General features: G+C 39.5%; 1 protein-coding gene across 1 annotated transcript in view; it reads left to right on the forward strand.

Moving 5' to 3' along the window:
• Positions 1 to 18,567, forward strand: part of NUP153 (nucleoporin 153) — a 44,287-nt gene that overhangs the window by 2,365 nt on the left and 23,355 nt on the right. Inside the window, 4 exon segments of the mRNA XM_054193203.1 lie at positions 13,491 to 13,704; positions 15,957 to 16,205; positions 17,487 to 17,626; positions 17,709 to 17,837. Of these exon segments, the coding sequence (XP_054049178.1) occupies positions 13,491 to 13,704; positions 15,957 to 16,205; positions 17,487 to 17,626; positions 17,709 to 17,837 (732 nt within the window).

Here is an 18,567-nt window from a genome sequence, read left to right on the forward strand (position 1 = left end):
AGCATTAGAAGACAGTTGGAAGAGGAGGTGCTGGTCCTGCTGCCGTTTAACAACTATTAGCTAAAGCATTTATCCAGAATGTGGTAGACCCTGCTTCAGATTCCTTTTTTTGCCTGGATGGATCAACCTACATCTTCCACTTTCCGCGCGAATATCCTAGTCTCCAAGCTGTGTGTTGTCTTCAGTTCTCCTGTCTGAAACTGTGTTACTATCCAGAAAAAGAATGCATGATTCACTTAGCCAGAAAGAGGATGTAGAAGAAGAAGATGCCCTCCAGGACTGGAGACATGCAGGCTCTGATCCTTGATTTCAGAAGTTACTTGGTTTATGTTAGATATTCCTTGGAGCAAACACGGAAAGCCTAATATTTCCTGCCCTTTTCTCCCCAAGTGCCTGATCATAACACTTTAAAGCCATGCTTCAATAGGTTTGTGTGTGTGGTTTTTTTTAAATCTAGAGCCTTTTTTTAAACCAGACTCAAATAGGAGAGGTGAACAGACGCTGTCTGGAAGAGAAGACTGATTTGCAGCTTGCATATTCTTCTGGAAGATGGAGGTATGGGTACAGATTCCCACACTAGTGAAGGAACTAAACCCTGGTATTTTCCCTTCTGAGCTACCATCCTGCCTTACAGAAAGCGCGCTGTCAGCAGCTATGTTATAAAACAAACTAACAAATAAAAAGTAGCAGCACTGCTAAGTAAAGATGGTGTAGACTCACCCATCATGAAGGTTTGTGGGTGGGAATCCTCAGAAAGAAAAGAGCTTTTTTGTATCTCTAGGTTGGGCATCCCGGGATTAGAATTGAGGAGTCCCTGCCCATTGACTGTGCTTTCCTGGTGGCTCAGCGTTGACAGGTCCACACTGAATGTGTTGACTTTAGATTATGCTGAGCTTAGCACGCTACCTGTTTACTCAGCTATCTCTTGGTGAAATACCTAGCCTCCTTCTGTACTGTGTAAGGAGCTTAGGCACTTGGGTTAAAATTACAGCTTCGAGAGCTAAGCACATGCAAGTGAGGGAGTTGTTGTGGCCAGCATCTGGGTTTCATCTCCTGGATGCGGCCCCAGTGCTTCTAAATGCTGGTTTGTCCTAGTCATTTAGGTAGACTGATGATTGGAATTACTAGTGTGGATGTGTTAATGGATGAGTGTTTACATTGTTGACTTATTAAACAGCTTGTAGTATAGTACCTGTATGTTCCTATTGTTAATTTTATGTTTAGTTTTGCGCTTGCGTGTGCACGCACGTGCTGGTTTGGCCTGGAATAGTGCTCTTCTCATCCAGGTAACATAGATATTTCAAAGATTCTGAATGTGACTTATAGGAGAAGAGAGTAAAATAACTTTTTTGGTTATTTTTTATTTGATAATTAACCATTCAAATGAAAGTGTCAGAGAACTTTGACCTTCCTGTACTTTTAAACTCATACAAGCAGGTTTAATCATGAGAAAAAACAATTATCTGAAAAGTCTTTATAACCTTCCCATAAACCTATATGTTTATGTTAAGCTTCCGCTTAGAGCTGTTTGATATAAGATATAATATTTGTAGATTGAAACTTCTGCTGGGGAGCGATACATTTTTGTTTTTTCTTACACTTGGACGTGCCTGTGCATATTTATAATGTAGATGTGCTACACTGATATACAAGGAAACAGTCCAAAGATGTTTTCCTTGATGAAACCAGCGTAAGTTTCTGCATGTTTGTAGTTGGTCTTGTGCTGATGTAGTTAGGATATTACCTGAAAGAGGGGACCAGAAGGCACATTGAAAGGCACATTTGCTGGTCCTGGTCATGAAAGCTCCTTTTGGATTGGTGAGTTTCACAAAGTCACTTGAGACATCAGGTAAGATTCTTCCCGGATGCAATAGCTACAGGATTGGGAACTTAAACTGTATGCAGCAATGCCTAAATCCTTACTTTGTCACCTGCTACTGTCTTGAAGGTAGGCCAATTGTAAACTATTTTTTGATGTATGCATGGGATTTTCTTGGTGGGCAGTGATTGCAGGCAGCAGGCAGAAGAAATCTTAAAAATCACCAGGTTTATTGTGGGAGGAAATTTTGAAACTCTCATGATAAAGAGTTCCTAGAGTATCATACTGAGTAATGTAAACTAGGTAATGTTTCATAAACCTAAAATGGGAAAATATTAATTAAAACCAATCTTTATTAAGAGTGTCTGTAGAGACCTTCACAAGTATAACTGTATTGGTTTAACTCCTGTAAATAGGATTGCACCTTGAAGCATGCTTAGGTGGTTGTATTTATACTTGTATGCGTTTCTGTGCTTGTTTTGGTTTAGTAGTAGGCTAGCACATTGAGCTAAAATGAATAGATTTGAGGAAATGCTTCATGTGTATTTAAAAATTTGTTTTAAAAGAATGGGCTAGTAGTTAACATCAGAGGTTCTGTCTCTGTCCCAGCAATATGAAAATGTCTTGGCAAAACAGATGTTTAAACGTGGTACTTGTCTTTCTACTGCTACTGTAAACAAAAACGTATGCTAGTTGGGAAGAACTTTTTAAAAGGAGATATTGACAGTTTTCTCTCGTTTAGGCTAACAGTACTGTCAGTGGTACAACAAATTGTAGAGGATGATTGCTATAGCATTTTATTAATATTTTGGGTTTTGTCTTTCAAAGTGTTGTCATGACAGCCTTGGAGGCTGTGAAGTATTGGAGAAAAACAATATTAGTGAGCGGTATCTTAGGAGAAGAAAAAAGCAGATGAAATAATTGACTGTGTTAGCTGGGACACTGCAAATTGCCTTTGGTTGCTGGCAGCACATCACTTCCTGAGAGTTATTTATTCCTCCAGTCAGTAATTAGAACCGGTTCGTGCTCCCCTGCCGCGGAGGAACTGAGCTGCTGCTGATTCTAAGGACTGTGAGAGGACAGAGTTCAAAATCTCTTTTGCATGCCTACGAAAATTTGAGCAGAGCTATTTCAGATCGGTGCAGGTGCGGGCTACCGTAGCATTGTGTAACAAATTCATAACACAGTGGGATGGCTGTCTCTGTGGGCAGCAGTGGGTGTTGTTTACCTGGGCTTTAGCAAGGCCCTCAACGCGGTCTCCCGTGTTATTCCCGTAGTCCAGTTGGTGAAATACGGACTTGTCACGTGGTCTGTAAAGTGGTTCGAAAATTAGCGGGACCGTTGGTCTCAAAGGGTTGTGATCAGCAGTACAAAGTTCCAGTGGTAGCTGATTGCTGATAGAGGCGCTCAGGGGTTGATATTTGGGCTGGTAATACTGTTACTTTTAATACTTTTACCAACAACCTGGGATGAAGGAATGGCATGCATCCTCAACAGGTTGCCAGATGATACCAGACTGGGGGAATGTCCACCCTATCGTATTATGAAGGATAGGGCTGCCATTGAGGCATCTTGACAGAAATGGGCTGCTAGGAACCTCTTAGTATTTGTCTTTATCAAACTTCAGGTCCTTCATCTGTGACAAAACAACCCCATGGACCTGCTGGACAGTAATCTGAACCTGAGTCAGCAGCATGCCCGTGAGGTGAAGAAGGCCAACTTCATACTGGGCGGTATTAGTAAGAATGTGGGAAGGATGTTGAGTGAGGTGGGTTTTCCCACTCTGTTCAGCACTTCTAGGCCTACATCTGGAGTGTTGTGTCAAATTTTGGCCTCTTCAATACAAAAATGTGTTGACATACTGGAGTGAGTCTAGTTGAGGGCCACCAAAATGATTAGGGGGCTGAGGCACGTGACTGAGAGAGCTGGATGTGTTCAGCTTAAGAAGAGCAAATACCTAACAAGAGTATAGAGAAGGTATAGTAAGGCTTTTCTGTCAATAGGAAAAGAGACAATGGACTCAAGTTGCAAAGATCGAAATTCCGATTTCATGTAACTGTGAGGATAGCCAACACGCTGGAAGAACCGCCCAGAGATGTCTCCATCCCCGGAGGTGCTCAAAACCCAGGTTGACACAGCCATGGGTAACCTGCTGTTCTTGGCGCTTCTCTGAGCAGGAGGTTGTAATAGGTGACTTCTTTGTGTGTGTGCGGTTCTGTCAGTGCTGCTGTTGGACCACAGAGCAGGCACAGACATGTGGTTTCAGCGTAAATGCCAATGTTACTCGAAGTTGGTAATCCTTTTGTCAGTCTATCCTCTTAATTCTGTCTTCAGGGCTGTGATGCTTTTTGAGGGAAGAAATAATGCTTCCATCTCACTGTTGCATTTTACCTAGAGTAAATTGCAAGGTTGCCTTGAAGAAAAGAATAGCTGAGAGGCTTTTCTCTAGGGGTGCTGTTTCCCAGACCATTTTTTAAAATGTTCTGGTTTTTTAGTGGTAGGTCATGTGATATGCTTTTCCATTTTTCTGATGTTAAATTGGAAAAATTCTGGATTTTTTGCTTTTTAATGTTCTGTGTAATCAATCCAGTATTTATTATATAGCTATTGTACATCTACAATATGTTGGTGATATTTATGCAGTCATGAGAGAAGGGGGAGATGTTCCTCAGTATACATTTCTTGGTATGTACTACTACCACGATATAATGAAAACTCTCCTCTGTGCTCTTTGTAACGTTCAGTATTAGTCCTCAACACCGAAGAATTATTAAGTGCCCACAATATTTTTTTAATTAAGAATTCTAGCCATTAAGCAGATTTTTTTTATTACTTGTTAGGGTATTAAATTACTTATCTGTGTGGTTTCATGAACTACCCTAAATTTGGCCATATTTCTTGTTTTCCCTTGTACAGATACCTTGTGCCAGGTATCTTCCCTTCTTGCCGCTACATTCCTTTATTATTTATTTTTTTATTTATTTTTATTTATAGTGCTGCTTAAAGGTCTTGACTTGCTTTGTCCTTATGCCTAAATGCTACAGGTATTATCTGCCTGTTACAGCTGTCTAATTGAAGGTACAATTTAAATGCACGTTTTAAGCCAAGGAGATGTTAATTTTGCTGACAGTTGAGCCACTTGAAGGTAGTGGTATTCACAGCTATTTGTCACCACCTCTGGTGGGAGACTGTTATACCGCAGCTTTGTTGGTGGAAGGGACAGGGTAAGTACTCTCTAAACGCCTATAAGCCAAGTCAGTTGGACCATCTTAAAATCGAGCGAAGGCAAGTATGAACTAGCTTGTTTGACTTTGCCTGAAGCAGAAGCAGTTTTGCAACTTGCTGATACAGTATTTGTCATTGTGGCTATTGTGGATTACTGTACAAAAATACTTATTAATTAAAAGATCTTGTCTATACTATGAGATTTGCTTTTCTTTGTTTTTGTTGGAAAGTTTGCAAATACATTCTCCTTCTTTTGACAAGAAAAGCCTTTAAATGTTTTTCCTTCCCTTTGTCTAGGAAACACACAGCACTAAAGCTTTCCTATCAGGGCAGTAATACTAATATTGCTGAGGGAGGAGTTTTCCTTTGAGTTTCTATAACTCATCTCATAATTGCATTTTGCATTTAATTACAGTGCCTTTGTGTGGGTTTGGCTTGGTTGTGACCACCATGGTTTTTTAAAGTAAGCATAAGCTCATCTTTATACTCACCTTTGCTGGGAAAAAATGTGTATGCCAGCACATGGGCACCAACATGCACTGAAGTTGTACAGCTACGGTTTTAGCACACACGCTAGCTTTGCAAATACCTGTGCCAGTAGAAAATTTTCTTTCTCCTTGCTGAAGTTGTTTATTATTGTCTCCATAGTTCAACTCTTGGAAGGAGTTGTGTGAGTGTGTCCTGGGGAACGCTGGCTGACTGTGGCTTTAGTTATGATTGTATTTTGAATCAGACTTTTTTTTTTTTTGAAGTAGGTGAGTCTCATGACTCCTTCCCCTGTTAGAGCTCAAGGTCTGGTGATCTCTGAGACTAAAGTAAACCAAGCAAAGAGTTAAACTGTTGAACTGGCGTTTTCTTTGAGACTGGATTACAGGTCTAGTGGGCACTGAAATATTTACGCTAACAAAATATTAAATTGGTGAGAGAAAACTATACCAGTATGCACAAGCCTGTAATACAGGTGCATTTGTAGTTCAAGTCATCCTGAGCTACGCAGATGTAAACAAGGTTTAAACTGCTTTAAATGTAACTGTATTAGGGAATTAACTGTGGTGCAACTAGATACTTGTTAAATTTAGCTATAATAGTGCACCTGTTCGAATGTCAGCCCTTAGTATTTGCTATTAAACTGACTTTACAGAGTTGTAGAATATATACAGATGTGTAGATGCCATTACCTTCAATCAAAAATAATCTCTGTGTGCAATGGTCATTTTTCATGTTACTGGTAAGAGAACAGTGTTTGGAGATATTGGTTATATGTTTGTGAGATGCTCTGGGTTCTGTCAGTTGAGCTGTGATGAAAAAATACGGCCAGGAAGACGCTGCTGCCTCTTTGTGACTGAAGACTACACCCTGCAGCGGAGGTTAGCCTACCTCGGCTTTATGGTTTCAGAATATTACCTTAAAATACCAAAGAGTATAACTATAGCCACTGCTGCTGCAGCTAAAGCAGCTGTGCCCGGGAGTCAGTGTTTACGTTTCTCATAGGCACCGATTCTTACTTTTTTTTTTTTTTTTTTAAATCAAGTCAAGAAGTGTGTGCAGCAGCATTAAATGTGTCCTATTTAAAATAATTGAGATTCTGCTGGTTTAGATGAATTGTGAGCTTAACTTTTATAGGCTGCACATTGTCTATGTATGACACTTAAAAAGTACGAAGGCTTTGAGTTTTGCTGGAATACCAGATCATCACAGAGAATAACTAAAGGTGATTCTTTGGTTACTTCATTTTAATTTACGTGTTCAAGACTGTGAATAAGATAACATTGAATGTGCAACAGGACTGACATGTATTTACAGTTTGTAGATCAGCATGGATAGAAAAGATATTTCAGAGGGATCATGAGAGTATTTTGCTATCTTTAAACATTTAATTCCACTCTTCTTGTTTGAAGATTGTGATTTACTTTGGAGTGCCGCTCCAAAGTGGCAGGAATGAAATTTTGTAGCAGTAAGTACTTAATTTTGTGAAATATGCTTGAAGTTATCTATAAAGCCTTGTTTACACTAGAAAGCATTGGACAGCGGGATGGACGTTGGCAAGCTGTGGGTTGCCCTTGAATGGTATTTAACCATTGCTCAGGAATTGTTGCAGAATTTGGCCTGCCCTTGCTTCTGTTTTACATACATACAATCTATAGCACTACTATGTGCTATAGATTAGCCTGTGACACCATGTTTGTTTGTGAGTGCTTTTAGGCAAAGTGGCACTGAAAATGTTTAGTTCATTGCTAGGAGTGTAGTATGTTATAGGAGGCAGCAAATTTGTAGTATGGGGTATGATACACCGAAGGCCTTTTTATGCAGAAAGTTCTTATTCGCCTTAAATGCAGGAGAGAGGAAGAGTTTTCCATTTCTATTATCAGTTAGGTTTGGTGATGCTGAAATACTGTAACAAATTGGGTCTTACTCTGGAGAGTATACCTGTAAATAAGACAGACAATTTTATGCCTAAACTGTGTCTTTAAATCCTAAATAAAAAAAAGTATGCTATCATGCTTTGCTAAATCTGATAACTTGTACTAATGGCCTTGGAAAGATCTGGTGCTATGGAAAACATATTTCTTGATCATTCTAATTTTGAAAACTTTAAACTTCTTGTCCATGCAGTTATGTCAGTTTGTTATCCTGATGCCATGTGGTTTTTTAGCTATTGTACTTAAGTAAAAATAATCGGTTTTGACTATAGGGTTCCCTTATAGGAGAAGAAAAATAGTCTGAGTAGCACTACAATTTATGTAATTCTACATACTGTCTATGAAACTTAGCTGCAGGCACACTGCCTGAGTGCGGCAGTCTTTCAATAAAAAATACTAACTGTACTTAAAGAGTCCCTTCTTAGATTAAGAAAGAACTCCCTTAAAACTGCTTGCAAGGTTGTAAGTGAAAGTAGTCTCCTTAATCTTAAGCTTTTTTGGTTTGGATGCTGATAGATTTCTGTCTCAAAAGTGTAACACTGAACGTGTGCTCAGTGATTTACGGCGCTGATCGCTGATGAGGATTAACTGGAGCCTAATGTAATGCTTCCTACAAGCAAGGAAGAAAGCTGCCTTGTGCTTCGTGTTCTCTTTTGTAATCTTGTCGCTGTATCAACTAAAGGTGTGGGCAAAACTTGAGATAAAACCATTCAGCATCGCAAGGATTTAACCTAGTAGGTTAGACACCGATTATTGGAGCATACGCTGGCTTTTTGCACGTAGATGGAAGTGATAATGATGGGTACAGATCTGCAAACAGTGCCAAGATGTAAAACAGCACCTGCATTTCCCGGGGATGTTTATTCTAAAGCTAACTAGACTAAGGAAAATAAGGCTCACTTCAAGCAATAAGAAGGAAATACACTGGCATCTGGAATCATAATCCCTTCTTCGTGATTTTTAGAAATAAATCTGAACTAGTTCACTTGCCTTAAATAAAACTGTTGTTTTTCAAATGTTACATAATTAATGACATTCTTGTAACATATTGTTCATATTAAGTCACAAGTTTTATTGTCTTTTTTCCTAAATGAAATATCAAGCTCTGCTGTCCTACGTCCAAACTGAAACCACTCCCTAAATAGCAAAAGCAGAGTTGGTTTATGCCAGTCTGAGTCTGTGCCGCTGCAAGAGACAATCATGTCGTGTTTCCATTTCTATCCCTGCTTTTTAATCAGCACCCGTGCAGCAACGTGGTGAGCTGGACCAGCGACCTGATGCCCCTGAAGGGGTAGTCCTCACTGTCACAGTCTATAGACAAATTTTTGGCTGGATCTATTTGATAGAGCCCTGATACAGTTAGTCACTTGGCTGCGCGTATGTTCTGGCGGCAGCACAGGGGAAGGGTGAGGTGGAGAGGAGACAGGGACAGTCTAATGGCAGTGCGGACACACAGAAGTTCTGTTTTTTCTGCCTCTCGTCCTGGCTGCCTGATCTTGCTCTCTCTCGGGCCAGTTCTGGTGCACTGAGCCAGTTGAACTCATTAGTCCAGCAGAGAAACATGTACTTTTTGCCAGATTAATGAATTCAGCTAGTACAGAGAGTAGCCTGCTACGCGCCAGAGCTGGCATGAGGTAGCTGTGGGGGACAGAGAAGAGCACAAAAATGCCTTTTTGATGGTTGGAAGTGGTCTGATTGATCTCCACTGTCTCGGTGAACTTCACCATTAGGTGCAGGTTTTCTTTTTAAGGACTTTACGGTTTCATATGTTTTAATAACCTGAACTTTGAAATGGGAAGCAAAGAAATGTCTGAGAGGCCTGGAGGTAAAACCTTGATGCTCTTCAGAGGTGTGCATACAGTGAAGTGGAAATCAGCTCTTTTATCCAGTTGTGTACTTTGCATCTCTGGCAAATTCATGTTGGTGTGTGACCTTTATATAATTTATATATCTAATTTTTTTTAGTATGCCCTGTGTTGTATAGTGGGATTTACTTAAGCCTCTCAGACTGAAATAAACTCAATTACAAAAATAGATCTTTTCCAGTAATGCAGCATTGCTGAGAAGTCTTGCCAACACATTTCCCCCCATGCTATGTGAAAGACCCTTAGGAGCTGGGAAAACTGTCCTATTCTGTAAATGTTTTTGGCCAAGAAATAGCCTGCTTCTAAGTTTGGAAGTCAAACTGTGACCATAATCTATTGATTTTTCTTTCTTTGAATAAATGGTATTTTAAAGTAGTAAATTACAACACGTGTTTGTTTACTGGTTAGTATTTCTATCCACGTATCTTTTGCTTAGAGTTGCATCTCAAGGCAATATGCCTTGAGTAACTGTAGTTACTGTTGCTGTGGTGTTTGTATACATAGACTTAGACATACCTAGCAGAGCTGCAGATACTTAGGACGATGCACAGAATTTGAAAAACTGTTGTAAATACCTATTCCTAAGCTACTGGATCTTTTCAGTGGAGTTTTGTTTTGTTCTGCTTTCCTGTTGATGTTTTAGGATGAGAATGGAATATGAGTGCATTTAAGATGAGCAGACAACTATCGGTACTGACAGCAGCTCTGAAACTGCTGAAATCAGTCAGTTAAGGACTAAAACACATTCACTGGCTAAAACGCTGCTACATGCAGTCAGGATTGCCTTGTGGCATCTTCTGCCCTTTCACAACAGCAAGTTTGGTGCCTCTGTGGCCTGTGGAAATGAGGAGTCAGGAGTGTTAAAGCTGCCTGCCAGCGCTGCTTCCTCTGCTCCCAACCTGGAGTTGGGAACTATAAGAGTTTTTGTCAGTAGTGTGTTCGGTGTATCTGTAGTGAATGAAGGTGTTCAGGAAGGGACTGGTACGTAATTGTGGCATGGGGAGATTGGGATCTGAGCAGTCTGCACAGATTTTGCTGGAGGAAATAAGCCTGTTAGAGTTGTCTTGTGCCGTGTCTTCTGTATTTCACCTCTGAAGATCTGTTTGCATCAATGAGAAGCGTGGGTATCCTCGTCAGCCTTCTGGAAGGATTAATGATGCCTGTGTGGGGAGATGGTAGCACCAGGGAACCTGGGATGGACAAGATACGGAGCTGGTGGTACAGGAGCAGTATAGGGAGAGAGTTCTGCTGCTGGCCGCATGGGCTTGCGTTGCACATACAGGGAGAGGAAAAGAGTGTTCAAACACCTGTGCTGAAGCTAAAGAATTAGAAAACTGGAAGTTAGTGTAAGATCACAGTGCGAGCTTTAAAGACAGTGTAAGGCATGACACTTTGCTGAAATGCCCTGGCAAGAATACAGCGTGTGCATGTTTAAAAGTGTAGTTGGTCAGTGGTACCTTAACTACCTGACTTGGACAGGACTCCAGCCATGGTGTTTTATTTATTGTCTTCCAGCTGTGATGGGCAGGTAGAAGATACCATGAGGAAACTTTCATTTTCTTGATCCCCACCCCCCTGGGTGAATGCATACCTGGAGTGTGGGGTTTACTTTAGGGGAGAGGTGTTTTTTCTTAGCAAGACCTCTGTTTGATGATGGCTCATTCATAATGCCTGTTCACAGTGCCTTTAATCAATATTTTCATTTTGCAGACAGAAAATGGAGGTGCATTTCTGTGTATTTTGCGTTTCCTTGCTTTGTCACTAAGCCAGCGGTATTCAGGAGCGTAAAACTCTGCTTCTTGTCTTCCACTGTGCCAAAGCCAGATGGAGCAGGCTATTAGTACTTGCTACAGTAGGGCTGCGCTGAGTGAGTTCCAGCTCCTGGATTGGTTTGGGAAGTTGTTACCCTGTGTTACCCAGCTTAATCTGAAAGTGCTGATGATGTGGAGAATGCTGGCAAGGCTGCCATATGCAAGAAATGGTCAAACCAGTCTGATTTTAGATATGGATGGTAAAATGTCATCTTGGTTAATTATTAGTCTAGCTAGATTCTCCAGTTAATCATTTGGATTACTAATGATTGGGTGTTTACTCTTGATGCCTGTGACTTCTTCCATCTTGAGTCTCGGGTGGCTTTCAGTCCTGGGAGGATTTCTTTAGAAGCGAATCATACAGGCCTGTTTTACAGCCAATAATATTTATTCTCTGATGAAAAAACTCTCTAGCAATACTGAACGCAGTAGTGCTTAGCTTTTTGGAAAGAGCATTGCCTTGGATGCAGTTTGTGTCCTGACCATTTGCTTATTTTGGCAAATTTTAACTCCTGTGAGTTCCTGATATGCCTTTATTCATAGCAGCAAAATATTTGCCCCAAAAAAGGGGGACAGTGTGCACAGGGAAAGGTGGAAATGAGGTGCTGGGGACAGAGTGAGCACTGCCCCTTTGCTTGTACCGTGCACTGAACTGCTAGTGAACTCTGGTATTGCATGCGGTTAGTAGTTTTTGTTGGAAAGCTGAGGCTTGGTAATGATGTAGAATAGCAGCAACATCCTGAGCATGGTGTACTTGTGTGCATCTTAGTGTGGTAATTGTGATGGATGTGTTTATTACGCTGTATTCTGTCTGGTTTAAGCTGTCCCTGGATATTTATTCTGTCTTTGTGCAAGTAGAAGATTAAATTACAGATCATTACAAAAAATGTCAAATTGTAAATTAAGATGACTTTCTTTCTGTAAACAGACTTTTTGTCTTCTACCTTCCCTTCCTTCTCTTTCCCCGCCCCTCTCTTAACTCGAGATTCAAGAGTGTCTAATCTGTTTGTAACTCCTGTAAGTTGGTGTTTGCATTATCGTGTATGAAGGACTTCAATAAGTGATACGGGCTTCTATTTTCATTTATGCGCTAATTTTTTAAAGAAAGTTGAATACAGCAGAGTTCTTGTTTCAGAATTGTTTACTAGACTGTAACTATTACATGTTCAAATAATATTCTCAATTTTCTACACCTGAGTGATAATTTTGACTAGAAAATTTTGTTGCCTAAACCTGGTACCTTGCCAGAGCCTTTGGTACATTTGTCAGCAACTGACAATGGAGTTCAACAAAAGTCTGTTTAACTCCTGTTACTTTGCAGTTTCCAAAGTATTGAAATTGCTGAGTTAGCTTTCAGGTTGCCTTGCAGCTCGCAGAGTTTAGCAGCTGGTTCCGTGGCTGCAGTCAGCGTAAGAGGGCTGGAGCTCCGTGCTGCAAGCGATCTGCTGCACAGGGTTGAGATTTGACAGGAAGGTGTGTTGAAATTTTGAGGTGCGTGGGGTTGTGATTTGACAGGAAGGTGTGTTGAAATTTTGAGGGCATGATGGGGAACAAGTGACTGCGTAGAACAAAATGGTAAATAAATATTTCTTAAACGTAGAATGTAAGCATTGCAGATGATTGGTAAATGTCAAAAGGGAAATGGCTTTTATGCATTCAGTAATTGCAGAATATTAAGGTTTGGAGATCCAAAACTTCAATACACCGTGAAATGAAATTTGATCAAAATAAATATATTTAATAGTCCTGTAGTGAGATGTCTGTTATTCAACTATAGCTGTTTCTTCCAGGATTTCTTTCAGGATACCCTGACTGTTCAGAGCATAACAGTGGGGTTTTTGATGCACATTGTCATTGCAGTTCAGCATTAGAAAAAATAGAAATATTTCAGTTCACTGATTTTAGCAGCTATTATGGTCATCACTGTCACTGTAGATAATTGCTGAGCTTCTGCTTTTGATGGTTTTTCAAGTGAAGGTGTTTAGAGCAAGAGTCCTCAAAAAAAGTACATACATTGGGAGTTATTTAGAAATAGAATTTCCTGATGACCTTGTGACTTGACAAGACTCTGGTGAACTTTGGCTGAAATTTCAGAATTTTGAACATTGCCAAGGTCACTGGACGGTGCAGAAACGGATAGGTTAGTAGTAAATCAATGTTAGGTGAGTTTTTTTGTCATGTGTGTCCCAGAAGTATAGAGATCCTATGTCAAGGATCAGCCCCCTCTGTCTTATTCTTGTACGGAATATTTGCTATCTAATGTCTGTCTTCAAGGTCTGTGTAAGGTTGCATCCCAGCAATGCTGTTGACTGTGTTTTGGTAATTAACAAGTGTTTTTTCTTTTAAGCAGGGAATCATTAGCAGAGTTACAGAATCAGTGAAAAACATTGTACCGGGATGGTTACAGAAGTATTTCAATAGAAGTGAAGATGAATGTGTAGATACAAATGAATCTACAAACCAGGAAGAGAGTCCAGTAAACTATCACCATGATTATGCAAATGAAGATACCATAGTGATTGATGGGAGAGTCACGCCTGAATCAGCAAGAATTAATTTAGAAGGTATGTGAAAAATTGTTTAGTTTTCTGGCCATCTGTATTTATTCACAGATTTCTAGTTTTGAATCTGAATTTCTAAGGGAAGCTGGAAGGAGCGTTTTGACAGAATTAAAAAGAAAAAAAAACCCAAAAAAACAACAAATCCCATAACCAAAAGACACCCCCCTCCCAAAACAAAATCAAAATGCCCCCCTCCCCCCTACCCCAACCAAACAAGAACTCCCCCAATAACTGTTTGTGAAACGTCTTAGCTTTAAACTGTAAACATAATTGTGAAAAATACTGGAGGTTGTCTTACAGCTCTTGGAAGTCATCAGTTAACTTCAGGTAGTCAATTAGCCAGGTGCAAAATATTGATAATATTAATTTGCAAATGTGCTGGGTTATGCTTTCTTTTTAAAAGGTCTGGAAAGAAAGTCTAACTAATTGCCTAAGGTAATAAAAACATTCATTTGTTTTGTTGTCCTCAAAACAAAAGACCAGATGCTGGAATGCCAGAGGAAAATTCCTTCTCATGTCCTGATTATTTTTTTTTTCCCCTTTGGGCTTCTTCAATCAATTTACAGTTTAATGGAGAACTGGGGAACTTTAGTTTATGATGTTATTCTTCTTGAAATATTTGGTAACATTAAGGTGTGTGCATGGCTAGTGTGGGGTCTTTGAAAACCTATTTGGACCCTTGTCAGAGAAGTTTGCAACCCCTTACTTAACTGTATAAAAGGTGAATCTGTGTTTTATATCTGTGCCTCTCACTGTTTCTGTTGTTCTCCCCTGTAAATTTACATATGCTCTCATTTGAGTTTCTTTTAAAGTAGCAGGTTTGCAGAATTTAATTTTTAATAACGAGAGAAGTTTTGTCTGAGCAGACGTACGTAACCATCTGTGTGGAAAGTCATTTGCTTGTGTTCTTGGCAGAATGAAAAGTAATGAGCAAATACCTTTGTCACCAATGTCATCTAATTGTAAATAAGGAGCTTTATTGCTTTCTGTGTAGCTGTAGCTTGAGAATCAGTTTGGATAAAGGAATAGAGAAGGTCTTCATGAACGAGGAACACATGTTGGCTTTCCTGAAGAACTGTGTGAAAGGACCTTTCAGTAAGAACAGCTGCACAGCAAACTTTCTAGCTCCAAGAAATCGGGAGCAGATGGGCACCCTAGAACCTTTAGTAGCTTGTGTTGCAGTCTGTGGCTATTGCAGACAATCTTTCTTGCTATAGCTAATAATAATTTTTTATTATTATTATTACTATTACAATTTTAGAAAGCCTGTTTCTTCAGCTCTGAGGTACCTATGTGCTATAGCCTATATTCCTTTGCTTGCCTGGACTTCAGCTTGATAACAGTTCTCTTTATCAAGAGAGTTCTGAAAATCTACCAGTGCTTTGGAGAACTAATTACTAGTACTGCAGTGGTTATGAAGATTGAACTAGCTAGTTTAATCTTCAGTGCAAATATCAAGAAGATAGTGACTCAAAATCATGTTCGTACCCGGAATCCCCGGGAGAGACTATGGACTTATGTGGTTATCAGGCAAGGTACCCATTAATAGCTGTTCTGTTTGTGTGGCAAGTTGGAGCTGTGAGACCACCTCTTGCAGGACACTGGCAACGTTTGCAGACCCTTTGGTTCAAAAGGAAGAAATGCCCATTTTGCAACTGAGGCTACGATGCTTACTTGTCCCTTGTGCCAAAATCTCAAAAGTTAATGGATAGGAAATAATGTTTTGCCTATAGCATGACCTGATATGATAGAATTTGGGAGGGGGGGACACGACACCAAAACAGACAAAAACCCCCCAAAATCTCTGCAAATACACATTTTTCATGTTATGTATTCATTTTACCATAATTTTTGATAGAAGATTATATAAACTGCAGAGTTGTCTGTAACTTGCCATGTAATCTCAAATTTTGGAAAGCTTATTGCAAGCCTTATCTACAGAAGACAGAATTTATAGATGTTTGATTTAGTGAAAGAGACAGTGTTAGAGCACTTGAGCATGGGGGTCAGAATTTGGTGTTCTAAAACCTCATAGTTAACTACTTCTTAATGCAACATTAATACGTAGTATTGCAAGCAGTGTTGCTGTTGTAATGAGTTAGATGAAACCCTATCTGGGTGAGGAAGAAGTTAAATTCGGCTTCTCTATTTTTGTGCTTAGAACTTGGCAATAGCCTGAGTGTTGATAGAAAACAGGTTTTGGCTTCTGTGAGCTTGCCTATTGGAAAGCTAATTGTCTCCCTGTTCTTGTTTAGAACCATCCACGAGTAGGTCTGCATTGAACTTCTCAGATGTGTTAACAAGGCCCTCTCTTCATCGGAGCCATTTGAACTGTACCATGTTGGATTCCACCGTACCACATTGTCAGCCCTCTACATCATCTTCACTTGGCATTGGCAGTCCTGGACTGTCTCTTGTAAAAGAAATAAAAGATTCTACCTCTCAGCATGATGATGATAACATCTCAACAACCAGTGGCTTCTCCTCTAGAGCATCTGATAAAGGTAACTTTCATGTTGTCTAATTGATTTTTTTCGATAACATGAAGTACTTTGATGCTTGAATATTCCACATTATCTTAGTAAATAAAGTAGGTGAATGTCAGCTTTGGATCTTAGAATTAAATTTCATTTTAGTATTTTAGAAGTATATAATCCTGTCACCTTTTTTGATATAACTGTGCTTTGGAATACATTTATGAGACCCTGATGTTACAAAGATTTGCTGCTGATAAACATACTTTTAGCTATAGGTTATCTGTAAATCTTGACCTGGGATAGTAGAAACTGAAGATGACTTGCTGTAGCTTGACAGCCAGGTTGAGAAGGAAGAGTGACTCGGAATATCTAACTGACAGCTAGTTAAATGTGAATAAATACAGGCAACAAATAGAAACAGAAGATGTTTTCGTGTGTTTTCACTAGGAGTCAATAAAGGAACTATTTTGACTGAACAAGTTTTGGGCTCATTTTTGGGCCTTTCTTGGTAGAAGGCAGCAGTTGTTAATACTGCCATGTCTTTTGCTGAATCCAGTAAGGAATGTACACCATTTTAAAGTAAAAAAAATAAATAAATAAACATCATATTGATGTAGATGGGGACCTAGGTGATCTCACCGAGAAAGGGCAAACAGAAGGTTTGCGTCTTTTTCTAGTCCCTCATACAATCAGAGATGGAGGCGTGCTCAGCAAGTTCTCTGGAGAACATATTTTTACAATTCAGAATGGCTATTGCCAGGGTTTGCAATATAACCTGACTTTTAACTAGAGTTTTCTGGTGTGTCTCCATAAAACATACATGGAAAATGGGTCATAAACTCTCTTAGTTCAGCCTTTGGGGAATTTTTCAGGTTTAAAACCTGTGCAATTTTGACCTATGCTGGCTTCCAGCCCTTTGCTGGTATAGGAAAAACTTTGTATCATTATAGATGCACTGGTGTTTATGCAGTTCCATTTTATTTTACCATGAAAGAAGAAAAAATAAAATTGCTCTTCATTGAAAGCACACTAACTTGTTGTGCATGCTTTGGAAAGATTACAGAAAGGTAATGTATTTGCAGTTCTGTGAACAGATTTCAAGTTCGGGGTTGATACTTGTTTTTCATACCATATGTGAAATTGATCTGTTTGAAGAACTCTAGAGTGCTGGAGAAATGAGTGTTAGGGGACTTTTTCATTCTGTGAGACTTATTTTTTTGGTATTAACTCTGGAGTTAGCGTGATCTTTAATGTTGAAGTTCCCTATGTACACAAGCCATTTACATATGGTGTGTGTCATTTTGGCAGATATCACAGTTTCAAAAAATACTTCAGCACCACTGCTCTGGTCCACAGAGGCTGAAAGATCTCATTCCCTCTCGCAGCATCCTGCAACTAGCTCTAAAAAACCTGCATTCAATTTATCTGCTTTTGGATCTCCCTCTCCTGTAAGTACTGCACAGTATGAATTTTAATCAATTTGAATGTGTAGCCATTTTACTAACCACTTATCATAATACCTTTCTGTAGTCACTTGGAAACACTTCTGTCTTTAAGACAAGCCAGCTTGGGGATTCTCCATTTTACCCTGGAAAGACCACTTATGGCGGTGCAGCTGCAGCAGCAAGGGAGACGAAAGCGCGAATTGCTCCTTATCAGGTATGAGAACAGTAGTGCAATGTGAGGGGAAAATGTAATTGAAATACAGAAGGGGTAGCACTGCCAAAAGAGCTATGAGCAGGGAGCTGAAAATGTGGCAACAGTTCCTATTTTGCCCTCTCAGCCAACAGCAGTAGAAAAGAACAATTTCTATTTAAATTCTTTTTTAACAGTTTATGTAGAAATACTTGTCATAATGCAGAAGAATGACAGTAGCATCCTAGAGTCTGGCTAGTTGTTTGTACTTGGGATTTCCTCTGTTGTCAAGTCTTTCAAAAAATTCAATCTTTCTGCTATTCCTTGCCTCCTCTTGACTGTATTATGTCAAAATAGCATGAATAAAAACAATGATGGCATAACTTTGAAAATTTGTATTTATAGTAGCAAAAGCTACCTGCCTGATGCTTGTCTGTAGATCTTACATGAGCATGTCTACACTCATGCTCTGAATACATTGTATAAAATGGTGCACGCTTTACTATAGTAGTATCTAAAAGGCAACTTTGCTGATCCTTTGCTCTTCTGTTACCTAGAGGGAGGCATGCAGTCCTAAATGCAATCTCAAGATAAACAATAAAATGCTTTCTATTTTAATATCATTCAGATAGCTCTTGAAAAGAGTTACTTGCCCCTAAGGGTTCTTCATGTTCTAAAATGAACCAGCAAATGAAAAATGCTGACAACTCTCAGTAGCTAGAGTTGAATCTAAAAGGCGGTCAATAAAATCTGG

The sequence above is a fragment of the Rissa tridactyla genome, chromosome 2 (assembly GCF_028500815.1).
Source record: "Rissa tridactyla isolate bRisTri1 chromosome 2, bRisTri1.patW.cur.20221130, whole genome shotgun sequence".
In the NCBI taxonomy this organism is placed as follows: Eukaryota; Metazoa; Chordata; class Aves; order Charadriiformes; family Laridae; genus Rissa; species Rissa tridactyla.